The sequence below is a fragment of the Lithobates pipiens genome, unplaced genomic scaffold (genome assembly GCF_037356315.1).
Source record: "Lithobates pipiens isolate NorthernLeopardFrog02 unplaced genomic scaffold, aLitPip1_a1.2 Scaffold_16, whole genome shotgun sequence".
Lineage (NCBI taxonomy): Eukaryota > Metazoa > Chordata > Amphibia > Anura > Ranidae > Lithobates > Lithobates pipiens.
The window spans coordinates 442,073,342-442,100,516 of NW_027507748.1; the positions used below are offsets into that span (position 1 = coordinate 442,073,342).

The window sequence follows — 27,175 nt, forward strand, 5'->3', positions numbered from 1 at the left end:
GCAGACTAGAGAGAGCCACAATGTGCTGCCTTATATCTTACACACTGAATGAAACTGAAGAATTCTCTCTCCTTGACACTGACAATGATTTTCTTTTTCCTCTTTACATGAAAGCTGTTTCAGCACAGAAACGTGCTCACTACAGAAATCTTGACAAGAGCAAGCGGCCTCTAAAAATACATGGGGAATACATTTAAGTATTGCAAGGTTTCTTGCCAAAACCATTAAATCTGGGTTCCATGGAAAACAAGGAATTCCATGTGAGCTTTCATTATTTATTATGAAGCTCCAGGCAGTTGTTTAAGCGTTTGTAATCTGAACTGACCAACTGTGCATGTAACTAATTATAGCTGTTTATCAGAATGCAGCGTGGCATACAGCGTTAACACATTCAAGGCTGTATGTGCATATTTCTGCCCCTTAGCTTGGGTTCACCGTAATCAAGACCTAGCATACTAAACTCTCACACTTGGCACTGTCATAACTGTAAAATCAAATACTGCTGTACACTTCACACTACAATGTGACACAAACATAATGCATTTTTTTCTCTGTTTTCATTTCCTTCTGGTGCCCCATAACTTTGTTAAATACCAATCAACTTGAATTTGTGCTAACTTAATTTATTGTGATGATAAGATGATTTGCTGTGTGGACATTTTTTCATCAAGGAAAAATGGTTAGATTTCTATCATCTGCTTTCCTAGAGATTTATCTACTAGAGATGGGAGAACTGATCCTCTTAATTTAAAATAAAAAAAAGCTCCTTATTGATTCAGGCTAGACTCACCAGACACACAGGCTGCTGCGAGCCAGTTATACTATGCAGCATTGGGCAAGTGCTTCAAGAGGAGCCCCTTTTTTTAAATGCCAAACCAGTGCTGATGGGCATGAGCCACTTCTGCAACACCAGTGCCCATGTACAGTGAATTCACACATGCTGAAAAGTATCCAGCACTTTTGTTAATGGATCAGCAGTCTATTTGAGTTCCAACTGATCGCCATTCACACTATCAGATTTTCTGCTGATTTTTGTCTTCAGATTTACCAAAACCATGTAGTGCAAGGGTCTGCCTGATTGCATACAAATTGAAACTCCTAAGGTTTGACCTCATATTATATGTTTTTTGTAAATCTAAAGGAAAAAATCAGCAGAAAATCTGATAGTGTGTATGGGGCTTTAGAGTATTGAGGCATTGAGCTGGTGTATGTCCAGACCCATTGACTGGTTGCATGTATATTGAAGTATTCAGCTAATTATTCTGAATTGGTTCTGACATTCAGAAACAAAATGACAGAGAAATCCAGAGCAAACAGGTCATATTGCAGTAAGTAAATTTAACTGTTTATTTATTAAATGTTTTTATAAATCTACCCAAAAAAACAAGGTGAAGGAGAGAACATGTAGTGTGCTAACCTGGCAACTAATATGACCACAGGACCTCCCCCTTAGCTCAGGAGTGTTGGGGAAGCCTGGCCAGGTTGGGTGGGATGCACCCTGCAGCAGCTCTGGAATAATTCCACTGACTCTCCTGGAGCCTGATGAAAGGGGAATTCATGCGTCTCTCCGTACCGATATCTCAGCACGCCCAGCATGTGACATCATCCATGAGGTGTGTAGGCACTGACAGCGGCAGCCTTTCGTCCTTGGAAGCGGAGTCAGCTGAGCTGTCCCAGAGCTGCAGTATGCTTTTCCCAACCAGCCTGGCCAGGCTTCCCTAGCACTCTTGAGCCTCGGCGCTGTGGTCACATCAGCTGCCGATATACCACACTACATGCTCTCTCCTTCATCATGTTTGTGAGTGCATTTATATATTTTTCAATTAATAAATAGTTACATTTACTTGCTGCACTAGGATCTCTTTTCTGTGGATTTCTCTTGTTTACATAATCCTAGAGCTTCTTTCTCTGGTCATCTGGCAGCATTGGATCTTTGTACCTTACAAGAGATGTCGGTTTCATAGGATTATGCATGACCAATTCGCTAATTAGCAGTTTATTTCATGTGAATTAGGAAGCACTACTCTGCCTTATTGGCTAAACTGTATGAATAGTGGTATTTAATTGGAACAAAACGAGGGACTGCTTTCATCTTTTTCTGTCATCAAAAATGCCTACCAAGCATCCTTTTTTGAGTCCTAAAGCAGAAAAAATTGAAACTAAAACGTTGTATATGTTAATGATGAGGCAATAACTTAGATGTGTATATTGTTATGAAATCCATAAATTACTACAATGAGAGATTGCTACATACATAACTGTCTCCTGTTCCATAATCCTATATTGAGAACAGTGCGTGCTTTGATGAGCCTCTAAAGTTCCCATAAGAATTCTTCATTGTGCCAGGACTTACAGCATTAAGCAGGAAGCCATAGTCTACCCGGGCTGCAAGGCATCTCTTTACACAAATAACCATCACTGCTGTCAGTCATACACATGGAGATTAGGTCTACAATGCCCTTATTGGCCACAATATTCAGTTGCATAAACTTCTTGAAGCTGATCATTGAGAAGAGGGGCCCTCACACACTCCATAGACATTGTATTGTTCCTGATTACAGCGGCAATAGGCCTAAAATATCCAACACAACCTATTCCTGTGAGGACAAACAGGCTCTAGGTGGCTGGATAAAATTATTCAAGCACAGAAATATTGTATACATATGTTCATGTGCACTGTGTAAGCTCAAATAGAGAGAAATGGGCAATCAATCTACTCTATATAGTGGGGAGTCCATGCATGAGAGTTCAAAGGCAGCAAGAGGTGTGTAGATGGTTGCAGATGGGCTGACTCTGGATGGTTGCCGGCTCATAATAAGCTAGAGGGGGCTCTCTAGGCAGTAAAAAACAAAGAGAGCAGCGCCATCTAAGTGCAGCTTGATAAAAAACATTTTAATATAGGACAGACGATTTTAAACTCACAAGATTGTAAAGATTACAGCGCATTACAGTGAATGTGAAATTCGACTCAGGGGCGGCTGGACACGCCACTTCCGGATGGTGAGAGAGTGGGGAGGAGCGCTCGTTTGGAGCATGTGTGCTCCTTCATCAGGCATTCTTATCTACATATGGTCATATGAAGTCCATATGCAATTAGGGAAAATATAAAAGTTACTGTTGCCAACTTTGGAAAATAGTACTCCCCAGGCTGTAATGCTGATCTTATGGGTTTGAGGCCCTCAATGTTTTCATGTATAATGGAGAGCTGCTGGCCCTGCATTGTGCAGGATGAAATCAGAGAGCTGCAACTGGTCAGGCAGCAGAGCCTTCAGGGACCCATTGCATGAAGAGGAAGAATCATGTGGGAGCGAGGAATAAGGCATTTTATTTTTATCATCACTGAAAGAACAGCACTTAATAGCAATGTCAAATTAATGCCAAAAATATAGATTCTATATATTGTATGTGTATTTGTATGTTTCCCTTAACTAACAGCATCCGATATATATATATTTTTTACAATCTTTTTATTTAACTCTCCGTACACAACACATCTGCTTATGTGAGACTACAGTGTCTCTAGCAGTCATTCAGCCAGTGGTTACACCCTGTTTATATCTCCTTTCAGAGAAATACTGGTCAACCTGAGACTATAATCTCATGAGACTCTGACTTATCAAGAAGTAACCACACATTTCCTCTCCCAGTGACTCAGCCCCTGCAATCTGTGAGGCCCATCGATCTTTAGGGAGTTCAGCCTTATCACACAGGAACAGTAATGCAGTGTGCCCTCTGTTGGGCAAAGCATGTCATGTTCTGATATTGTACTATGAATGTCTTTTTTTAATTTAAATGGGCAAAGGCACATTGTTAATCGAAATCAGTAAATTGGCATATAGATAGCTGTTATCATATACAGTTCATAATGTAGATATATTAAATATCCACCTTAAAGTATATGTAAATTCTATTTTTGTACTGCAGCTCAAGTATCAGAATGAGTACAATTGAAAAAAAAATTTTGTCCTACAGTGCTTTTATGTACAATACGCCGCACACATTATATTGCATATGTAACTACAGGGCTTTAAAAGAGATTGCATTCTTTGTTAACATCAGGAGTCAACCTGATTTTACATTTCAGTTGCTGTGCAAACAATGATGAACACTGTGGCTCTACAAAGCAGATTTGCGAGGCTCCTACAATAAAGGGATGATTTTACAAGGCTATTTGATCATCATTACTAAAATTAGATTTTTTATCAGTATATTTGTTTCCCTTAGATTTGTGAGTTGCATAAACCCTGTGAAATTGATCCAGTAAAGCTGAAGGATGGGGAAAATTTAGAAACAAACAAGGTAAGCAAACTACTACTATATTCATATATTTTAACATTTATTTTTGTACAAGTAGTCCCAGAATTGTTAGACCTGGTCTCCTAGTCATCTCTGAAAAAAGTGGTGTGAGTAGGTCTCTGTATATGGCAACAGTGGACCTCCACCACATTTAGCCTACTTAAACTGAGTCAGTGTGAAAAATCTCACTTTCATAGACTTTTGGTAATGTTTATTATAAATAAGAATTTTAAGTCCCAGAGCCTTTTCTCCCATGGCCTAGAATTATTTTCGCATTTCAGAAATGCACCAGCTTCTCACCATACAACTTTTTATGATTTAGAGCTGGAATTTAATCTTTAATTTCCCATTTTCAATTTGCCAATTCAATAAAAAAATATATATATTTTTTTTCATACTTGACTTTAGACCCAGGGATATCATCCTTGGGTCTCTGTTCTTTTGTAAGCAATGCAAGCAGACCATGGCTGGTGGGAGGGGCCAGCAGGATGCTGCACATACAGCAGATAACTTCCCTTAAAACCTCACAGCATCCAGTCTCAGTACTCCTCTTAAAAAACCCTCAGCTCTGATGCAAACAGTGGGTTGGCTCTTGGAAGCAGTTATGTAACCCCCTTCCCACCACCGCCTCCTGGCCCTTTAAGAGTCTGAATCTGGAGCTTTCCGGTACCCGCTGATTACTGTGCTGGGTGGGGACAGGGAGTGCTTACACAGCACAGTAATATGTTTAAATAAAGTCACATATATGGGGCCTCTTGGCATTTAAGCCCAGCCACTGAGAGGTTGCATATATGCGTAAGGCCGACAGGAACTGGTTAATCAAAATGCCTTGATTGGTAGAGGTCAGTGGGGAGAAGTGGGCAGTCCTAGGCAGGAAGCTTTTGTATATAGGCTGACCTAGGTAACACTCATATATAAAGCTGAGCCCCTGTGATTGAAGAAACTGAAATCCAATGAATGAAAGGGGTGGGCCAGGGACAGTAAGGTGGAAATGGCTAGATCATGCTGGACACACTCCAGCCAAGGAATTAACCACTTTAAGAGACCCTTTAATCTACATTTACGTTATGGGCTGAAGTGGTTTTCCAGGGCTGCAGCTGTCAGCCATAACCCCCGGTATTCAAATTTTTTTTTAAATTTTTTATTTAAGACAGAAAGACCAGTCCACAAGGACCTCATTAACAGAAATAATGCTTAAACAATGTTACATTCAAAGATACTTCTATACAGGTGAGATTCCCGTCCATTCTAAATGTTAAAAAGGTTTCGGTGTGTGGGATACTATGCGGGTGTATATTCTATTTGGAACCTTAGTGGGTCCGTCCGGTAGACGTGATTTGATGTGTCCGGGAAATGGAAGTGTTGAGTTTCACTAGTCCAGTGGACTCAGTCTCCCTTCTAGAATATCTCAATTTTTTTTATGTATAGTAAGAAAACAGAGAGAGGAAAGGCCCCGTAGGGGTTGAAAAGACAGGGCAAAGCCCCTAAGAGCAGAAAGATAAGAGAAGAGTGTGGGGTGGGGATGTAGGAGGTAATGGGGGGGGGGGGGGTGGGATTGGTAGGTGATGTGTATTCGAGCGTATAATCGTGTGTTTATCCCCTCTGGGCAGTGTCGCCCCTCGGTATTCAAATTTTTACCCAGGGATTCTCCTTTCACTAAAAGTGATCCAAGCTGCTGATTAGCCGCTGGATAACATTTAGAAGCATTGGGAGGGGTTGTTCAGCTGTATGATCTCATGATTTTGAAGGTCCCATTTGTGTGTGTGACATTTTTGAATAGGTTGATCTGGTTGCACAGTTTGCAGTGTTTTTTTTATTGCAGGATTTGCTTCCATTATTTGTGACTTCATAATCAGAGGGAAATTTCCTGCTAGTTTATGCCTGATGTTGGGTGGTTGTCTGAAAGCCAATATTGGGGCTTGTTGGAATACTTCTTTCAGAGTTTCAAGCTCTGTTATAATAGGTTTTAAATCTTTGATTATCTTTTTGATCAATTCTAGTGCTGGGTTGTATGTGGTGACTAGAGGTACTCGGATTATTTGTTTTTTCTCTGTGTTTTGGACGAGATTTTCTCTTCGGGTTTTTAAGGCTGTGTTTATGCTGTTGATGGTTTTGTCAACAAAGACAAAACCATCAATAACAGCATTAATACAGCCTTTAAAACCTGAAGAGAAAAATTGCTGCTAGTTTTATTACCATTACCATATACATTGATTTGTATGTGTTTGTTTTTCTTTTTTTCCTTTCCCTCAGTACCGGTTCACACAGGGGCGACTTGTCAGACGACTTAGCCACTGGACAAGTCGCGCTCTGTTCTGTACCATGGAACCGTTCTAATAGGAGCTACTCAAGTCGCTTTGACTTAGAAAAACGTTCCTGTACTACTTTGGGACGACTTCAGGGGCGACTTGCATTGACCTCTAAACAGAAGTCATTTTGCAAGCCGCTGCTGAAGTCGTGTGCAGATCGCCTTGTAAAGTCACACTGCAAGTCGGGCTGCCCCTGTGTGAACCGGCACTTAGAGATAGTGTTTTTGTTTTAACATTTTAATATTTTGCTAAAACGTTTGTGAATCAGTACTGCTTGGACCTTGAAGAAGGGGGCATACCCTGAAAGCTTGTCCTGAAAAATTTTATGTTAGTGCAAATAAAAAAAGTATCACGGACAGTACTAAATTTTCTCTGGTGTAATTGCACTAATATGGCTAAAATCGCCTGGTCTTAAAATGGTTAAGCGGGTTCTTTCCAATTTGCTGCAATTTCTAATGTACACTATTAGAAGCCCATAGTATGCAGTGCAATCAGAGTGAGCTATTTCAGCTATACACCAGTGCAAGACTGAAGAAAATGCTTTACATATATTTGAATATCTTATAATGCTTTAATTTGGTAGCAAATTTGGATTTATATATTTTTTATTTATTTTAACTACAAATATAATTTTTTTTGCATTTTTCCCAGAGTGACTTAGCTAGTGCAGCCCCAAGGAAGTCAAAGTTGGTCTTTCAGTTTGGGAGTTTTTTTTTTCCATTCAGACATTGCATTGTGATACACACATTAAAAATCATGTTGTCATTAATAGACTACCATTAAAATAAGTTCCATTTGTATAGTCAGGAATTATAATGAAGGCACCATTTTCACTGGCTGCATTCCACTGTGCCTACTGCCTAATACAAATCAAAAATTCCAGCAAAGAGATGTGCCTTGTCTTCTTAAAGCATTTGGTAACCCAACCCCCCCCCCCCCCAATACTTTTCCTTTAAAGCATGTTATACAGCACAGTATTTGTGCTTTGTCATTTGGCCCCCTGTATACCCTAAAAAATCTGACTGATCCTGCCTGGCTATACCCTCCCCTCTGCAAACAGACCACGATAATCATGGCTGCTGAGCCCTGACATTGTGGTCTGTTTTCACAATTCTGTCACCTGCAGCCCAGCTCTCTGCAGCTTTCCTGTGTCTCCTCTGTCCTCCTCCCCCTCCCCTCCCTGCTTGTACCAGCGAATGCCAAACTCTGCTTCTCTCGTTTTTGCTATGAAATTGTCTTATCTCCTCTGTACCTTAACATGTGTCCCTGTACCTTTTTAATGTAAAAAATCCACCGATCTGTACCTTGTATGACCGTGGCTCCAGGTGCTCAGCTGATTGTCGACTCTCTCTCTCATCTCTCCCCTCCTCCCCGACTGATGTAATCGGGACGGCTCGGTGCCCCGCACACTGCAGCTGTGAGCCAGAGAGAGAAGAGAGGAAAAGAATGAGCTGTGCGCCAGGAGCGCAGCTTATATCGGTACAGATCAGCTGATTTATTTACAGAACACAGGGACACATGTTATTAAGGTACAGAGGGGATAAGACGATTTGATACAAGTGGGTTAACAACCACTTTAAGGTCAGACAGGTAAAAGTTAGTCTTGGAGGTCGCACCATTGGAGTACATGGGAAATGTTAGAAACCACCAGTAATGTAACATTGCAGCATCTACCAAAACCTGAAATATCCGTTTTAAGTGGAATGAACCTTTAACTACTTTAGCAGTTTGGCTTGTCCTTGGCACTTTCAGAGTTGTATTGGGTGACACCATACCTGTAGAACAAGTTGTCTTCCATAAACAAGCTATTAATAACATTTATAAATATGTATGTTGAAGTACCATTTAGGATAACTAACATTTCATTAATATTTGTTGCATGCCTAAGTGTAACCTGTTATCACAATCTATTTCAGTCTAAAGAGAGGCTGACTGCATTCCTTTCTCTTGTTTACGTTATTACAGATATATCTTGCATACATTTTGTTGCTAGATTAGACAATTACTACTACTATTCTTAAAGTTTATTCACACCTCTACAGCAGGAACATGCACCTTATCTCAGCACATGAATGCACTTTACTTGCGTTAGTAACCCAACACACCTTCAAAGCAAATGTGTTGCAGCACCCAGTAACACACTATTGTGCACTCTTATGCGCCGTGTTGGAAACAATGGTGCATGTGCAATTTTTATTATTTTTTAGAGCATTTTTCCTGCATTGTAAAAGGTAATTCTTGTGCTACCATGAACATAGTTTGAGGCACCCTGTTGCACTCTTTTAGGTTTTGATGCTTTCACAAGTGTCTCATTGATTTTTCTGACTCAATGTTTAAGTTCTCAATCACATGGGCACATAGATCCATACACTCATGCAGAGGGCCATGTTTATCCACCCTGGAGGTACAGGTTGTCCAGGCACTTGGGCTGTTAAAATCAATGACAGGCTAATGATTGCACAGATCATTGCGTTTACAGCTCTGACCAAAAGTTTTGGGAATGACACAAATATTAATTTTCACTAAGTCTGCTGCTTCTGTGTTTTTAGATCTTTTTGTCAGATGTTACTATGGTATACTGAAGTATAAATACAAGCATTTCATAAGTGTCAACGGCTTTTATTGACAATTACATTAAGATCATGCAACGAGTCAATATTTGCAGCGTTGACCCTTCTTTTTCAAGACCTCTGTAATGCCCTGGCATGCTGTCAATCAACTTCTGGGCCACATCCTGACTGATGGCAGCCCATTCTTGCATAACCAATGCTTGGGGTTTGTCAGAATTCTGTTTTTTTTTTTTTTTGTTCACCCACCTCTTGTGGATTGACTACAAGTTCTCCATGGGATTAAGGTCTCTGGAGTTTCCTGGCCATTTATGTAAAATTTAAATGTTTTGTGCCCCAAGCCACTTAATTATCACTTTTGGGCCATCCGTCATGCTAAAAAGGCATTGTTCATCTCCAAACTGTTCTTGGGTGGTTAGGAGAAGTTGCTCTCGAAAGATGTTTTTGTACCATTCTTTATTCTTGGCTGTGTTCTGTGCAAAATTGTAAGTGAGCCCAGTCCCTTGGCTGAGAAGCAACCCCTCACATGAATGATCTCAGGATGCTTTACTGTTGGTATGACACAGGACTGATGGTAGCTCTCACCAAGCGCCAACAGAGGAAGAACAATGATTGATTTCAAGCACCACCCTCCTTTTTTAAAGCTTAGAGTCTGTTATTCTAACTCAATCAGCAATACAGAGTGATTTCCAACCTTATCCTCATCAACACTGACATCTGTGTTAATGAGAGAATCACTGACATGATGTTAGCTGGTCCTTTTTTGGCAGAGGAAAATTTTTTAGGGGTTAAGTTAATTTTCTTGGCAAAGAGGGAGTTTGCAATTAATTGCAATTTATCTGATCACTCTTCATAACATTCTGGAGTATATGCAAATTGCCATCATAAAAACTGAGGCAGCAGACTTTGTGAAAATTAATATTTGTGCCATTCTCAAAACTTTTGGCCATGGCTGTACACACCATGCAGGACTAATGCAAATCTCTGAATGCAGTCTGTGTTCATGCATCAGTCCTATGCATATGTACACACAAGGATGTGTAAGGAAATTCCTGTAGCTGCCAGCCTGACATTGATTTTAAGTGTGGCCTTCTGCAGGGGCATACGGGTATGTGACTCCATGCATAAGAGCCCTACAAAAGCTGAATTTAGAAGCTGATTTGCTACCATGCACAGCTGCACCAGATTTTGCACTGTCCAATTTTAGTAAATCAACCTCAGTGTCAGTGTTATATTGCTACGGCACTCCTAAGGCTTTACAAATTGTTTCTTGGTTAGTTTCAAAGCTTGTGACTATTATATAAACATACCTTCCCTAGTTTTAGTTAGTTCAACTGGACTTGTTTAGTAATGTTGAGTCGGCATCTGTGGTTAAAGCGTAGGTGGTTCCTGTAATCCACAAGTTTTCTTGTTGTTTTCTTATATCCACTGCCAGTTTTAGTGTGTACTTCCCGGAATGACTGGCAATATATATGTGAAGGTTTTTTTATACTCCTCATGGTATAGCTAGAAATAACTGAACCTTACTAGACCAGTTAAATGTGACCAGTTCAATCCCGGCCAGGACACTATCTGTATGAATTTTGCATGTTCTTCCTGTGTTTCCGTGGGGTTCCTTCACGCTCTACAAACATGTCTAAAGATTAGGTGGCACTTGTATAAATTAGCCCTACTATGTGGATATGCAGGACCGATAAAGACCTTGGATTGTAAACTCCAAGAGGGCAGAAACTGATGTGAATGTACTGTATGTAAAACACAACATAGATTGTTGATGCTATAAGTGATACTAAACACACACTGTTAAATTTACATTGTCCCTTCTATTTCTGCATGTGGATACTGGCACTGCAATTATTTTAATAAAAATATTGATATTGATATGAATATTGATATTGATATTAAGCTGTCACATGACCCAGATCTTTCCCAGACTGTCTGTAGGGAAACCTAAGCAGGTGGAGCTTCTAGTCCTGCTGGTCATATGTTCAAAAAAAAAACAGCCTTTGAAATAGGGAGTAAAACAAATAAATTTATATAAATAAATTGTTTTAACTTGTCATACGAATATATATATATATATATATATATATATATATATATATATATATATATATATATATATATATATATATATATATATATATTCAAATATTTATTATTTTTTGGCAATAACATGATGTTGGTGTATTTCTGCCAATTACAGGCTGTGTCACGCTCCTCCAGCCTTTGTCTTAGAATAAGAGGGAGGTGACTCCACCATTAACCTATATGTAATATCCCACCCCCATAGTGTTTAGCTGGTTAGTGGGCATGGGGGAGGAGGGAGGGAGTGGACTGTCATTTACCACTGTGTCTACGCCCACATGTGTGACTCTATAGTCACATGGGTTGCTCAGATGTGATAGGGAGGAAATGCTCAGCATAGCAACTCTCTGAAAACTTAGCATGTGCAGAGCTGCCAACGTTGCTCTGCAAACTCCCTAGCTGAATTGGGGACATGAACAGAAGGGGGAGATGCAGAATACAGAAAACAAATCTCATAGTGACTAAGTGAGTATGAACACCATGTAATATAGCATTTACTGATAGTTTTTTATGATGTCGGCTTAGTGACACATTAATGCCTGCAATAATAATATTATCTTTCCCTAGTACTAAAAGAGATTATGCAAATAGTTACTTGCATTTTACTTTAACAATGTGTTCATATTTATTTTGATATCAATCTCAGTAAGTTTTCATCATGCAATTAATACCAAGAGTGTGTGCAGTACATATACACCTATGTCTGCATGTTAGGTCACTTGAAGTGGAACTTCACCCTAAAGGAGAAGTTTCACTTCATGTCCTGCACCCGCAACACATTTGGACAATTTTGGGGGGATAGCTGGTGCCTAGTTTTAGTTATTGTCACTTAGGTAATTGCAACAGAAATCCCCCCCCCCCCCCACCACCTCTTGGGACAGGTCACAGGTCCCATGAGGCTACGGGACCATTTGCACAGCCGCAAGGAATCACAGCTGACTTCCCACACTAAACATGCAGGTGCCAGGGACCCAAAGGCCAGAGAAAAACTGGCTTGGCTGAACACAGCGCTGGATCCTTGGACATGTCCTTTTATTAAAAATTAGCCAGTACAGCATCTGTAGTTGCTGACTTTTTTTTTTTTTTTTGTGCAAACAGTCTGAAGATCCTCTTTAATAAGATGGAAACAGAAAAAAGTGCACTTGTGCCTTCTTCCCTGCATACTCAGGAGATGTTTGATAAGTCATTATCCCCCAATTTGCCAGGCAAGAGTAAAATCCCATCGTAACATATGTAAATGAGGTCATCCTCTTGAGAGTAGGCTTCATTCTGTTTGCATTGTTTATTAACGTCATCTTCCTGGGAGCAGCATAAGGCATTTTCGATTTTGTTCATTTCAGTTATATAAGTGCAAATTGGTGTGGCTTTTCTGCTTCCCAAGAATGTACCTTGAGCAATATCTCAAGTCGTTTTTGTTTGTTGTACCCGTCCATTGATATTTAGGGACCATGGAGAGGGTGTGGTAGGGCAAGGCTTTGTTAAAATCATTATTTCCTGCCCACTAATTAGGCAGCATCATCTCTAAGGTTAAGGGTGTCATTACCAGTACTAGATGAACTAGTCATTCTTCTTCCAGGAATCATTGAATATTTAAAGCGGAACTGTACCCATAACAGTTTGATAACAATTAATGTTCTTTAGCAAGGAACATACATTCCACATTAATAATTATGCTACCAAAATTATCGTGTGCTGTAAATTGCCTCCAGCATTGCACCAGTTTCTTCTTGCTGGAGGCTGCTTTATGTTGAAGCAGTCACTTCCTTACTGGAAACTCCTTGGTCTCAAAAACTATATGTCACTTTCTGTAATTAACCCCTTGACCTTTTTGGTAGGTTTAACCCCCCCCCCCCCTCCATTTTTTTTTTTGCGATACGACACTGCGTTACTTTAACTGAGAATTACACGGTCATTCAACAATGTACCCAAACAAAATTTATGTCCTTTTTCTCCCACAAATAGAGCTTTCTTTTGGTGGTATTTGATCACCTCTGGGTCATTTTTGCACTACAAACAAAGAACGACTGACAATTAAAATAACAAAGAAAAACAATAATTTTTGTTTTCTGCTCTTAAACACATCCAATAAAAAAAACAAAAAGCAAAAAAAACAAATTTCTTTATCAATTTAGGCCAATATGTATTCTGCTACATATTTTTGGAAAAAAATCCCAATAAGCTTATATTGATTTGGTTGCACAAAAGTTATACCATCTACAAACTATGACATTTTTTGTTTTACTAGTTTTTAATGGCAGCGATCATTGACTTATAGCAGGACATCAATATTGCGACAAACAAATCAGACACCTAACTGACACTTTTTTGGGGACCAGTGACATTATTACAGTGATCAGTGCTAAAAATACGCTATTGCTGTGTTAACCACTTGCTGTCCGCCGTATAGCAAAATGATGGCGGGAAAGTGGTTTTAATATCCTGACTGGACGTCATATGATGTCCAGCAGGATAACAGCCGCTGCGCACACCCGTGGGGGGCGCGCATCGCGGCGATCAGTGGTGCGGCGTGTCAGTCTGACACACCGCTACACCAATCTCAGTAAAGAGTCTCTGACGCAGACTCTTTACCACGTGTTCAGCTGTGTCCAATCACGGCTGATCACAGTGTAAACAGGAAGAGCTGGTGATCGGCTTTTCCTCACTCGCGTCTGTCAGATGCGAGTAGAGTAGAGCCGATCAGCTGCTCCTCTCACAGGGGGGTCTGTGCTCATTGATTATCAGCGCAGCCCCCCGAGGATGCCCACACTGGACCACCAGGGATGCCACTAGGACCACCAGGGATGTCACCACCAGGTATGCCACCCTAGATCACCAGGGATGCAATCAGTGCCCACAATGGATGCCAATCAGTGCCCACAATGGATGCCAATCGGTTCCCACAATGGGCATCACTGATTGATAGGCATTATTGTTTGGCTCTGATTGGCATCCACTGGTACCATCAATTACTGTACATCAGTGCCACCTATCAATGCCCATCTGTGCCGCCTATCAGTGCCCATCTGTGCCGCCTATCAGTGCCCATCTGTGCCACCCATCCATACCGCCTTTCAGTGCCCACCCGTGCCACCTATGTGTACCCATCAGTGCTGCATATTAGTGCCACCTATCAGTGCCGCATATTAGTGCCCATCATCAGTGCCACCTCAACAGTGCCATCTCATTGGTGCCCAGCAGTGCTGCCTTATCAGTGCCTGTCAGTGCAGCCCCATCAGTGCCTATCAGTGAAGGAGAAAACTAATAAATAAATCCTGTATAATAATAATAATATATAGATCTTTTTTTTTCATAGCAGAGACCCTAGAGAATAAAAAGGTGGTTGTTGCAATATTTTATGTCACATTGTATTTGCACAGTGGTTTTTCAAACCCAATTTTTGGAGAAAAAATAAAATTTTGTGAATTAAAAAAAAAAACTAAACAGGATTGGTTTTACAATTGGTCTGCCATTTCTAAATGTTTACTGAATACCACATCACAGCAAGTAGTATAAAAGATATTCACAAGATGGTGCCTGGTTCCTTCCATGATAAGCCATTTTATTCCACATATACAAACTCCAGGGGTTGTAGGATGGAGGATGCCATGTATACAGTATATGATGTTCCTGTAGCATTGCAGTTAGATTTTGGACAGAAAATGTATAGATTATTCTTCACATTACTTCATACTAAAGCCCGGGGGTACCCTTGTCATGCATTGCTGAATGTAAATCGCAACAAACTAGTATGATTTCAATGGAAACTGGCAACAGTTACACAAACCATTTCATTCATGGAAGAAATGGATCGTTTATTATGAAGAATTTAAGCAAAAAATGATCAGGTTTCTGGTGAGCAATTCTCTAGCATTCTTACAGATGCTTATGATAAAAATCTGGACACCTTAGCTTTCCACTAAGATTCCCACCTTAGATCACACAATAATACCTTAAATGTAAACTGCCAGGTGCCTCACAGTCTCCCCAGGGGCTGTATGCCCCCTTCATCGTTCCCTTTCCCCCTCATCCCCTTTCTAATCTCTCTCATCTTTTCTTCACCTCTCCGTATCAGCATCCATCCTCACCTCTTCATGGTTTTGTCCTCACTCTCCTTCTCTTTTTAGTTAGGACTTCTAGGACGACATACAGTCACCTCTAAACATTCCACAACCACACAACTCTCACGCAGGAGCCAAAATGGTCCATATAATTTTACGCCAATATACCATGTGCTGTAAGCTGTAAATCATTGTGGTCATGTTCCTGTCCTATTTTTCTAATGCTGTAAACCTTTACATGGATTCCATTCTCCTTTTGTATCGTAAAAACCCATAAAAATAAAGAAGAATATATTGAAATGTAAAAGTTCAAATTACAAGGTCCTTGTTAGTTTAAAAAACTAAAACTTACTGATTACCAAATATACCTCAATGAAAGCAACACGTTAAACAATTTGAGCCTTACATAGGGTAGACTGAATCACCATTGATTGTTCCAGTGGATAAGGGCCAACAATCTTCCAAATCATGTGTGTCAATTTGGTTTGACAGTTAAATCTGGAAGGAGGTGGCAATTGTTGAGAGAAAAGAGACTTGTTACCTTTTATGTGCCCATGTATGACCAACCATAGTTTTGCAAGAGTAAGCTGGCCTAAAGGAAGCTTTTACTAAGAAAGTTTGGAAGCCCCATGCTGAATTCCTCATCTAAAAACACTAGCTCCCTGCTGTTATGGACTTTAGTACTTTTTGAATCACTGGACCAGAGCAAGTATGTGGATTAGGAACTTTTCCTGATCTGTATAGTGGATTTGGATTTGTGTCTCAAAAAGTATGAAATCCAGACTTTCATAGGAGTGGGTCAGCTATATAAGCCTACATATTCCTCCCAGTGTGTTTTCTTTTTGTAATTGTTCATTATACACCAGCATAATTCTTTTCCTTTGGGTTTATATAGGAAAACTTGAAGAATTATGTTGACCAGATCTTTAACGTCATTACGAAATCAGGAGTCAGCTGCCCTACTGTCATGTGTGACATTTTCTTCTCTTTGAGAGAATCTGCAGCAAAACGCTTTCAAGGTAAGCAGACATCAAAGATCTTGTTCATTGCTGTATCTTGAAAAAATGTAAATAAGGCAGAATACCTAGGAAGCTCGGCTTGCATGTCTACCTTCCTGCAAGCTTTGTGTGAGACCAAGAATTTGCTGTGATTAGTGCATTTCATAAATACAGCGAAGCATGAGAAGTTCTCATACTACGATAGAATTCACGCACTGCTGGGCTTCTGGCCCGCTTTGAGTTCATTTCACCATGTTTCCTAAGTCCTTTGTATCAGAGCGCCAATAAACTCACTGGAGTGCTTCATACAACAAGATTAAAACCCTTCTCACATCTTCTCAGTAGTGACAAGCCTAAGCCAAGTCTGCCTCTGTTTCTACCTTACCAGGCAAATTCTTTGTGGTGAAATTAAGGAAAAGGCACAGAAACAGCCTAGTGTGTATAGTCTTGAGAATCTCCTTGGAGTCATGGAAAATAAAAACTCCTTTGTAAATCTTCAGCATCTTCCAGCTGTTTAAAAGTGCAGACTCACCGGGAAATGGTTGTTGTCTTTGTAATAGAACCAAGGAACTCAGATTGGTCACATGCTGAGAGATGTTTAAGAAATTCAATGTTAACTGTACATATGCCGGCTTTTGTACATTTCATAGACATACACTACAAGTACCTAAAGTTTCTTGTATTTTTATTTTTTTTAAAACATTTTTTGTGGTTAGATATTTGATTTAAATGAAAGCTGTATTCTAGGCAGGATATTTTCAAGATTGCCAAATAATTGTGTTGCTTTACTAAAGGCAAATAAGCTGTGCACTTTGCAAGTGCGGTTCCGCTCATTTTCCCCAGAGTGTAGTAAATGTAATGAGCTCTGCTGATTTTCATCATCCAGTCATGTGCAAGCATAGATGCTGTTTTTTTTACTTTCAATGCATCTTTCTTTACAAAGTGAAGCTTCACCACATTTACTAAGTTTGGCTATAGTCTTAATAAGCACAGGGTTTTTATTAAATAGATTTTCTGTACATAGAGTTGTACTGTAAAACCTTGGATTGAGAGTAACTTGGTCTGAGAGTTTCTTTTTTATTTTATAACTTTGACTTGATAAACGAGTGATGTCTTGATATACAAGTAACGTCATGTCACAACTGAGTATAAAAGAAAAGAGAGGTGCCTGTAAGTGTAGCAATATGGTTGCAATTAATGACGGTACAACATTTAACAAGTCACATGGTTGATGATTAAAACGGGCACATCTAAGTATGCAGGCATCCGGGGGGGGAAAGCTGTCCGCATAGACCATCCTCCTCACCGCCATCAATGTCATCCCTTCCAAGCTGCGCTTCAAGCCACGGTTTCAGATCGCTTTATTGCAGAGCAATCTTCCCAGTCACCATTGCAGACTGACAGTGGTGAGAGCCGGTGGTGCGGTGGATGCTCTATGTGGACAGCTTTACCCCGGATGCCTGCATACTTAGATGTGCCTCTTTTAATCATCAACCATGTGAGTTGCTAAATGTTGTACCTTCATTAAATGTAACCATATTGCTACACTCTTCTCTTTTATACTCTGTAGCTCCTGCTGGATTTTGCTTCTAATCCCCTTGTGGTGGCTTCCATTTTATGGTTACACAACCTATCACATTGCTATGATCTTTTTATATAGACTATAAACTGAAGGACCTATGAATAAATGGTTGTGGAACGAATCATCTGAGTTTCCATTATTTCGTATGGGTAAATTCATGTTGATATACGAGTGCTTTGGATTACAAGCATGTTTCCGGAAAAAATTATGCTCGCAATCCATACATTTACTGTATACTTATCAGGTGCTTATATATTTTTTCCATACCTTTAAAGTATACTTATCTGGTGCTTATATATTTTTTCTATAGATTTAATGTATACTCATCTGGTGCTTATCTATTTTTTACATACATTCACTGTATACTTATCTGGTGCTTATATATTTTTTCCATACATTTACTGTATACTTATCAGGTGCTTATATATTTTTTCCATACATTTACTGTATACTTATCAGGTGCTTATATATTTTTTCCATACATTTACTGTATACTTATTAGGTGCTTATATTTTTTTTTCCCATTGACGGTAATAGCGAGGTCACCTGACATGCACAGAATTGTATTACATGTCAAGTGAAAGGAGGATTATTCTGGAATCCTATCATTTATTTCTAAATAAGTAGATTTCCCTCTTTGGACATCATTGGATGTCATTACACCATCAAAACACTGACCATATGAATTGCAACATTTCAATAAAACATTTACATTTTGGCCTATATAATCATTAAATCTTGCCTTTATTCAACACATTCTTATAAAGGCTATACTATTATAAAGAAAATGTTATTAAATATCCCTTTAGTTAAGTCTGTATTACAGATGTGATTCAACAGTAGGAGCAACAGCTAATGCGCATGCTATTGTATGGTATGGCGGCAATGGCTTTGTTAATCTCACATTTGATTAATGATCTCTCACTTGATATTTGTGTATTGTGTCTGTCTCAGGTGACCCTGATGTAAGATACACCGCTGTGAGCAGCTTCATTTTCCTGCGTTTTTTTGCACCTGCCATTCTGTCTCCCAACCTGTTCCAGCTCAGCCCTCATCACCCAGTAAGTGATCATTGTTTAGTTTCAGAAAAGTGTCAGAGAGCTGATTGAATGAGCCTCCTGTGGAGGAGAGAGCGCAGACCTTGCCAGATACACTGTGTAAATGGGGGTTGCATTACAAGTTACAGACATCACTTTTCCTCATCAGATTGAAACATTTAGCACAGATATAAGAAATGCTATTAAATATATAGATTATATTTATTTTATTAGACATATTCAATTTTTTTGTATTGTTTAAAGGGATCCTACCACCAGCTTAAAAAAATGCAGGTAAAAACACAGAAAAATCAATTCTTTTAAATGCTTACTTGCCATGTTTTTATATTTTCATGATTTATTTTTCTTTACTTGTAGTATGGCTTTAGCCTTGGTAAAATTTTAACTAGCCAGTTCCTTAGTTCAGCCCCCTTCCTCTTGGCATGTCATAGCCTTCTCCTCTTCTGGGGGGTGTCTTAATTACTCTCTGTGCTGCCCCATCTCTTCCACCTTCCCCTCTTCACCTCCCTACATAATTTTTTATGGGGAGTGAAGGGCAAGTCTGCTGGAACTGCTAACATCACATCCAAGATGGTGGTGCCCAGCAACGGTCTCAGGGCACTTGGATGTCTACACAAAGGAGGTTTTACTGGTAAATAACATGCCTGAAATATGTTAAATGCAATGTTAATCTTAGAGGAAGAATTTTACAGAAATGGGTTTTAAGTGTCCCTTTAAATTAGTGGTTGTCAGCTGTGAGCTAAAGGGGGGCTCAAATTCAGCCCCTAATATAATCTAAAAGGCCAAACATAATATTCAATAAACAGTATCTCACAAAAGCGCACTTACAGTATCTCACAAAAGTAAGTACATCCCACATTTTTGTAAATATTTTATTATATCTTTTCATGCAACACTCAAGAAAGGACACTGTGCTTCAATGTAAAGTATTAAGTATGCAGCTTGTATAACAGTGTCAATTTGCTGTCCCCTCAAAATAACTCAACACACAGCTATTAATGTCTAAACTGCTGGCAACAAAAGTGAGTTCACCTCTAAGAGAAAATGTCCAAATTGGGCCCAATTAGCCATTTTCCCTCCCTGGTGTCATGTGATTTGTTTGTTTTACAAGGTCCCAGGTGTGAATGGGGAGCAGGTGTGTTAAATTTGGTGTTCTCATTCTCTCATACTGGTCACTGGGCGTTCAACATGGCACCTCATGGCAAAGAACTCTCTGAGGATCTGAAAAAAAGATTTTTTGCTCTACATAAAGATGGCCTAGGCTATAAGAAGATTGTCAAGACCCTGAAACTTAGCTGCAGCAAGGTGACCAAGACCATACATTGGTTTAACAGGACAGATTCCACTCAGAAGAGGCCTCACCATGGTCGACCAAAGAAGTTAAGTGCACGTGCTCAGCATCATGTCCAGAGTTTGTCTTTGAAAAATAGACATATGAGTGCTGTCAGCATTGCTGCAGAGGTTGAAGGGGTGGGGTGTCAGCCTGTCAGTGCTCAGACCATACACCGCACACTGCATCAAATTGGTCTGCATGGCTGTCGTTCCAGAAGGAAGCCTCTTCTAAAGATGATGCAGAAAGCTTGCAAACAGTTTGCTGAAGACAAACCGTGTCCTGTAGTCTGATGAGACCAAGATAAACTTATTTGGTTCAGATGGTGTCAAGCATGTGTGGCAGCAACCAGGTGAGGAGTACAAAGACAAGTGTGCCAGCATGGTGGTGGTGGTGGGAGTGTCATGGTCTGGGGCTGCATGAGTGCTGCTGGCACTGGGGAGATACAGTTCATTGAGCGAACCACGAATGCGAACATGTACTGTGACATACAGAGCAGGGCATGATCCCCTCCCTTCGGAGACTGGGCCGCAGGGCAGTATTCCAACATGATAACAACCCCAAACACACCTCCAAGATGACCACTGCCTTGCTAAAGAAGCTGAGGGTAAAGGTGATGGACTGGCCAAGCATGTCTGCAGACCTAAACCCTATTGAGCATCTGTGGGGTATCCTCAACCGGAAGGTGGAGGAGTGCAAGGTCTCTAACATCCACCAGCTCTATGATGTCTTCATGGAGGAGTAGAAGAGGACTCCAGTGGCAACTTGTGAAGCTCTGGTGAACTCCATGACCAAGAGGGTTAAGGCAGTGCTGGAAAATAATGGTAGCTACACAAAGTATTGACACTTTGGGCCCGATTTGGACATTTTCTCTTAGAGGTGTACCCACTTTTGTTGCCAGCAGTTTAGACATTGATGGCTGTGTGTTGAGTTATTTTGAGGGAACAGCAAGTTTACATAGTTATATAAGCTGTATACTCACTACTTTACATTGTAGCAAAGTTTCATTTCTTCAGCATTGCCACATGAAAAGATCTAATAAAATATTTACAAAAATGTAATGTACTTGCTTTTGTGAGATACTGTATGTAATGCTTGAAAGGACTTCAGAAACTGTGAACATGTTACGTGGGGCTAGTAGAGATCAATGCTATTACCATAATCAGTGTTCTCACTACAGACTACTCAGGTCCGAGGGCTGCACATCACACACCAGAGGGCCACATGCAGCCCTTCGGCTGCAGGTTGGGCACCAGGGCTTTAAGCTGTTATTTTTTAAATTTCATATCTATTCCCAATCTGTGTTCTTTACCTGGTATATTTATATTTCATTTAAAATAAAAATATGTTGAATTTATAAGTAAAATGTGTACAGAAGTAATAATGTAATGTCTGTCATGTTGATTTTACACCTTTGTAATCCAGGATTACAGTAATTCATTAATTTTAGTGCTGCAAATTGTTTTAAAATATAAATTTGGAATGGCTAAAAATGTAATAGATGTATTATATTTTATGTATTAGGTGAAAAAATAAGTACTAATACAGTAAAGTAGGTATATAAAGAAACAATGCGTTAATAATAATTTATTTTTGTATTTTGAAATATACTGTAGAAATCAGCGATTTCTTTGTTACATTGTGTAATAACTTCAATAGGCCCAAGCCATTGCAAACTGATATTTCAGGTTTTGGTTAATGCTGGAGGTAAATCACTCTGTTGGTGAGATCTTGAGGCCCATTTGCTATTGTGTTTTGGTAACGCAGAAGTTAGTGCAATGCACATTACCTGCTTAAGGTCCTATTCATTCTCAATGACACCCTGTCAAACTTTGCCGACAGATGAGCATTGCAGCATAATGCGTGGATGGGCAGGGCAGTAACATGCATTGTGATGCCAGGAATGGTATTTTCATCATTTTCCGATTATTGGGCACCCTATTTAAATAAATCACTGCAGTGATCGTCTTTAGGAAGTGCTGGGACACCTGCTGGATATCATATTTACTTTATGCTATAGAAAATGTAATAGAAGGAGCTGCACTAACAAAGGTGATAAAAATAATTGGCAGGGTGATCTCATTACTGGAGTAGTAATATAAAAATTCAATGGCTAATTTTTTTTGTAGTTGTGAAAATTTCTAGCTGTTGTAATTGACTGTGTGTCCAATATCTGTTACAGGATCCACAGACATCCAGAACCTTAACACTTGTCTCCAAGACCATACAAACACTGGGTAGCTTATCCAAGTCCAAATCTGTAAGTGCTGTTATACTGTTGGTTGCATGTTTTATAGCTAAAACTGGAAGGTTGGCAGCAGAGAGCCTTTCACTAGGTGAAACCCTTGATTGGTTGAGTAGAGTAAATTTGCAGCCCTTGGGGACAGTTCAGGTCAACTTTTCAGGCCACTTCAATCCAAAACTGCCTTAAAGTCTTTCAGTTTTGATCTGTATGGCCAGTAAAGAGTGTTTTCTAACTGGTAGTGTTTCTACTTCTACCCATGGCTAACACAATAAAGGCACAGTACATTTTCTCTGCAATACATTATTTATGAACTCCTGCAGGAGCTATGGGTTTCAGGCATGCATAAAATGAACGTATGACATATTCCTCTCTCAAGCATTTTACTTGTCGTGTGTGTGTGTGTGTGTATATATATATATATACTGTATATCATTTTTGTTCACAAGATGCCAGTTTTAACAACTGAATGAATAGGTTGTATTATTCATTACTGTGTTCTGTTGAGGGATTTTTTCCTATTAAAATGGAAGCATATCCCAAAGGATTGACCATACAAGATACAACTTTATATACTGTATCTTGCTGCCTATTTTGTTCACAGATGAAAGGGAGGATTCGTTTTGTTGCCATAGTTCAGCACAGAAAGTTTGTAATAGAGAGATTTTTAACCACTTTAGGTTCGCCCTACAGTTTTACTGCTACAGGGCGGCACCTCTGAACTGGATTGTGTATTTATTAATATATATATATATATATATATATATGTGTGTGTGTGTGTGTGTGTGATCTGGCTCCTCCGGGTAGCGGGCGCGAGAGCCAATTAGCGGATACTGCAGACTCGATGACCGCTGGCAGCCGATCATTCGGTAATTGACAAGGATCCATGTCTTCCCCTAGTAAAAGCACCTCCCACATTGTGCAAAAACACAGGCTAGGCACACAGTTAACCTTTTGATTGCCCCTGATGTTAACCCCTTCCCAGCCAGTGTCATTAGTACAGTGACTGTGCACATTTTTCCCCAAAAAGTGTCAGTTAGTGTCCAATTTGACCTCCCCAATATAGTCGATCACCACCATTACTGATAAAAAATAAATAAAAATTACATAAATAAATCCCATAGTTTGTATACACTAACTTTTACGCAAACCAGTCAATATACGCTTATTGGGATTTTTACCAAAAATATGTAGCAGTAGCAGCATATATTAGCCTAAATTGATGAAGAAATTTGAGTTTTTACATTTTTGATTGGATATGCTTCACAGCAGAAAGTTAAAAATGTTGTTTCTTTCAAAATTGTCGGTCTTTTTTTTGTTTATAGCGCAAAAAAGAAAATGCAGAGGTGATCAAATACCACCAAAACAAAGCTCTATTTGTGGTAACAAGGACATAAATTGTATTTGTGTACAGTGTCGAACAACCACACAATTGTCAGTTAAAGTAATGCAGTGCCGTATTGCAAACAATGGCCTGGTCAGGAAAGGGGGGCATCTTCTGGAGAGGTCAAGTGGTTAATGAATGAATGAAGTTCAACATTCTTAGACATTATTACATAGAGTATAGCATTAGCACCCATATACTGTACATCGAACCTACAAAGGTAGATTTATTTGGTGAAAATAAGACAACACGATTTGTGTAGGATCCACAATTTAACTGCCAATGCTTGGCCTCCAAACTTTAAAAATAAAGATATCTATGAATGAATAAGAATTGTAAAATTGCTGCCAGTTTGATTAAAGCTGGTTACTAGTGTGAGATTTACTACTAGTACTACCGTATTTCCATAGATTAAGATTATAATGAAAGTGGATGCACATAGGCAACCAGGTTATTTACAGTCTGACTTGTAGTTGAGGTGTGCAGTTTCATTTCTGACATTTCTCATACAAGTATCTGCATTCAATACTTTTTCTCGTCATTTTTTTTTCATACTTTTAATAATTATTTGTAAAATACATTTAAAAATAAAACATTAGAAATGTAATTAGGTTAAAAAAAGACACATGTTCATAGGAGACCAAAAAAAAAATCCCACCTTGCATCCTTAGAACCCCAAACCTGCCGCTGATCCAGAGAAAGGAAAATATCTTATAAAGTATGATCAGACTTGTTACGAGAGGAAAGGAGTTCAGGACTTTAAATGAAATTATGGCCTGGTAAGACCGTAAATTTCCATCCCTGTCAATGTAAAAAAGATGGGAACAAGGGGGTGGGACTTTATATGAAGCACATATTTGCAACACGATGAATTGGTGGACATATAAAAGATTTATTGAATTCATATACATATACATACAAAGATGTAAGTTTGGAAACAATTAGACATGACAAAAACATTAGTATAACATGATGTTGCATACTGAAAATCCACAGTCCACCAAGTTGATATAGATAAATATATATATTGCAGGGTAATATGCGTGATCTATGGCCTCACTAGTCCTATCATGGTAAAATTAAGATAAATAAACCTTACAGCATAAAATTGTAATACAAAAATGAAACACGGCATCTGGTAGCTCTACGCGTTTTGTGACTTAATGCCACTCGTCAGGAGCAAGCACATGATGTATCTGTAATTACAAAAACGTATGTAAACAATCTAAATGGTCCAACATGTATCAACATGAACATGATCGGTCTTGTGTCAGTTCTTCCAAATATCAGTATTTATATATTGTACACTTACAAACACATCCATATCTATTTTGAAACAATCTGTTGAGTCATCTAAAACCAGTTCCCAAGGAAGATAGTTGCACATATTTCAACAGCTCTTAGGCCGCGTACACACGGGCGGACTGTTCACCCAACCTTGTCCGCTGAACAGTGTTTGGGCGGACAGTCCGCTCGTGTGTGGGCTTTCAGCGGACAGTTTCAGCGGACAGTTGGACGGACAAAGTCTTTCGGAAATTCCGAAAAACTGTCCGCTGAAACTGTGTTTGAGCGAACAGTCCGCCCGTGTGTGGGCTTGTCCGCTGTACTTTCGAAATGAGCGGACTGTTCCCGCTCGGAAAGTCCGCCCATTTCGAGCGCGTGTACAGGTAGGCGGGGCCCGCGAAGGAGACGTCGCGGGCTCCGCCGCCTGGAATGGGCTTAAAGGGGAACCCCAACGCCGAAAAAAATCGGCGTGGGGGTTCCCCCAAAGTCCACACCAGACCCTTGTCCGAGCACGCTACCCGGCCGGCCAGGAAAGGGGGGCGAGCGAGCGCGCCCCCCCTCCTGAGCCGTACCAGGCCGCGTGCCCTCAACATGGGGGGGTGCCTTGGGGAAGGGGGGGGGCCGCGCGGCCCCCCCACCCCAAAGCACCTTGTCCCCATGTTGATGAGGACAAGGGCCTCTTCCCGACAACCCTGGCCGTTGGTTGTCGGGGTCTGCGGGCGGGGGGCTTATCGGAATCCGGGAGCCCCCTTTAAGAAGGGGGCCCCCGGATACCGGCCCCCCACCCTATGTGAATGAGTATGGGGTACAATGTACCCCTACCCATTCACCTGTGAAATAAAGTACAAAAAAAAACACAACACAGGGAAAAAATATTTTATTGCACAGCTCCGGGGGTCTTCCGTCTTCGGGGGTCTTCTCGCCGGACTCCTCCGCTATCTGTGTGTAGCTCTTTTACTAGCGGAGGAGTCCGGCTTTCTTCCTCCCCGCCGCCGGCCTCTTCTCCCGACTTCGGGGGTCTTGTCCCCCTCTTCGGTTCTTCTCCCGGGCCACCGCGCCTTCTTGTAGCTCTTTTACAGGCGGTGGCCCGGTCTTCTGTCGCCGCTGTCGTCGTCGTCGCCGCCGCCGCCCGTTCTTGTTCTTCTTCTTGTTCTTCTTCTTCTTCTCCTGGAGATGTTGACTCGACGATCTCTCCGGCCAGAATGCCAGAGCCGCGCTGTGCGGTCACTTATATAGTGACAATGGGGCGGTGTCACATGGTATATGTCACATGGGTTGGTCACATGGGTTGATGTCACATGGGGACTATGACATCGTAAGGGGGCGGGGTCACCATGTGACCAACCCATGTGACATATACCATGTGACACCGCCCCATTGTCACTATATAAGTGACCGCACAGCGCGGCTCTGGCATTCCGGCCGGAGAGATCGTCGAGTCAACATCTCCAGGAGAAGAAGAAGAAGAACAAGAAGAAGAACAAGAACGGAAGGCGGCGGCGGCGGCGACGACGACGACAGCGGCGACAGAAGACCGGGCCACCGCCTGTAAAAGAGCTACAAGAAGGCGCGGTGGCCCGGCAGAAGAACCGAAGAGGGGGACAAGGCCCCCAAAGTCAGGAGAAGAGGCCGGCGGCGGGGAGGAAGAAAGCCGGACTCCTCCGCTAGTAAAAGAGCTACACACAGATAGCGGAGGAGTCCGGCGAGAAGACCCCCGAAGACGGAAGACCCCCGGAGCTGTGCAATAAAATATTTTTTCCCTGTGTTGTGTTTTTTTTTGTACTTTATTTCACAGGTGAATGGGTAGGGGTACATTGTACCCCATACTCATTCACATAGGGTGGGGGGCCGGTATCCGGGGGCCCCCTTCTTAAAGGGGGCTCCCGGATTCCGATAAGCCCCCCGCCCGCAGACCCCGACAACCAACGGCCAGGGTTGTCGGGAAGAGGCCCTTGTCCTCATCAACATGGGGACAAGGT

The 27,175-nt window shown here is 40.7% G+C and overlaps 1 protein-coding gene across 2 annotated transcripts in view; it reads left to right on the top strand.

Moving 5' to 3' along the window:
- The window catches only part of RASA3 (RAS p21 protein activator 3), a 303,463-nt gene that overhangs the window by 243,550 nt on the left and 32,738 nt on the right, over positions 1-27,175 (top strand). For both annotated transcript variants that reach the window (XM_077482700.1, XM_077482701.1), the window contains exons 13-16: positions 4,225-4,299; positions 16,214-16,337; positions 18,853-18,959; positions 22,469-22,546. In XM_077482700.1, coding sequence (XP_077338826.1) covers positions 4,225-4,299; positions 16,214-16,337; positions 18,853-18,959; positions 22,469-22,546 — 384 coding nt within the window. The remainder of the gene's footprint in view (positions 1-4,224; positions 4,300-16,213; positions 16,338-18,852; positions 18,960-22,468; positions 22,547-27,175) is intronic.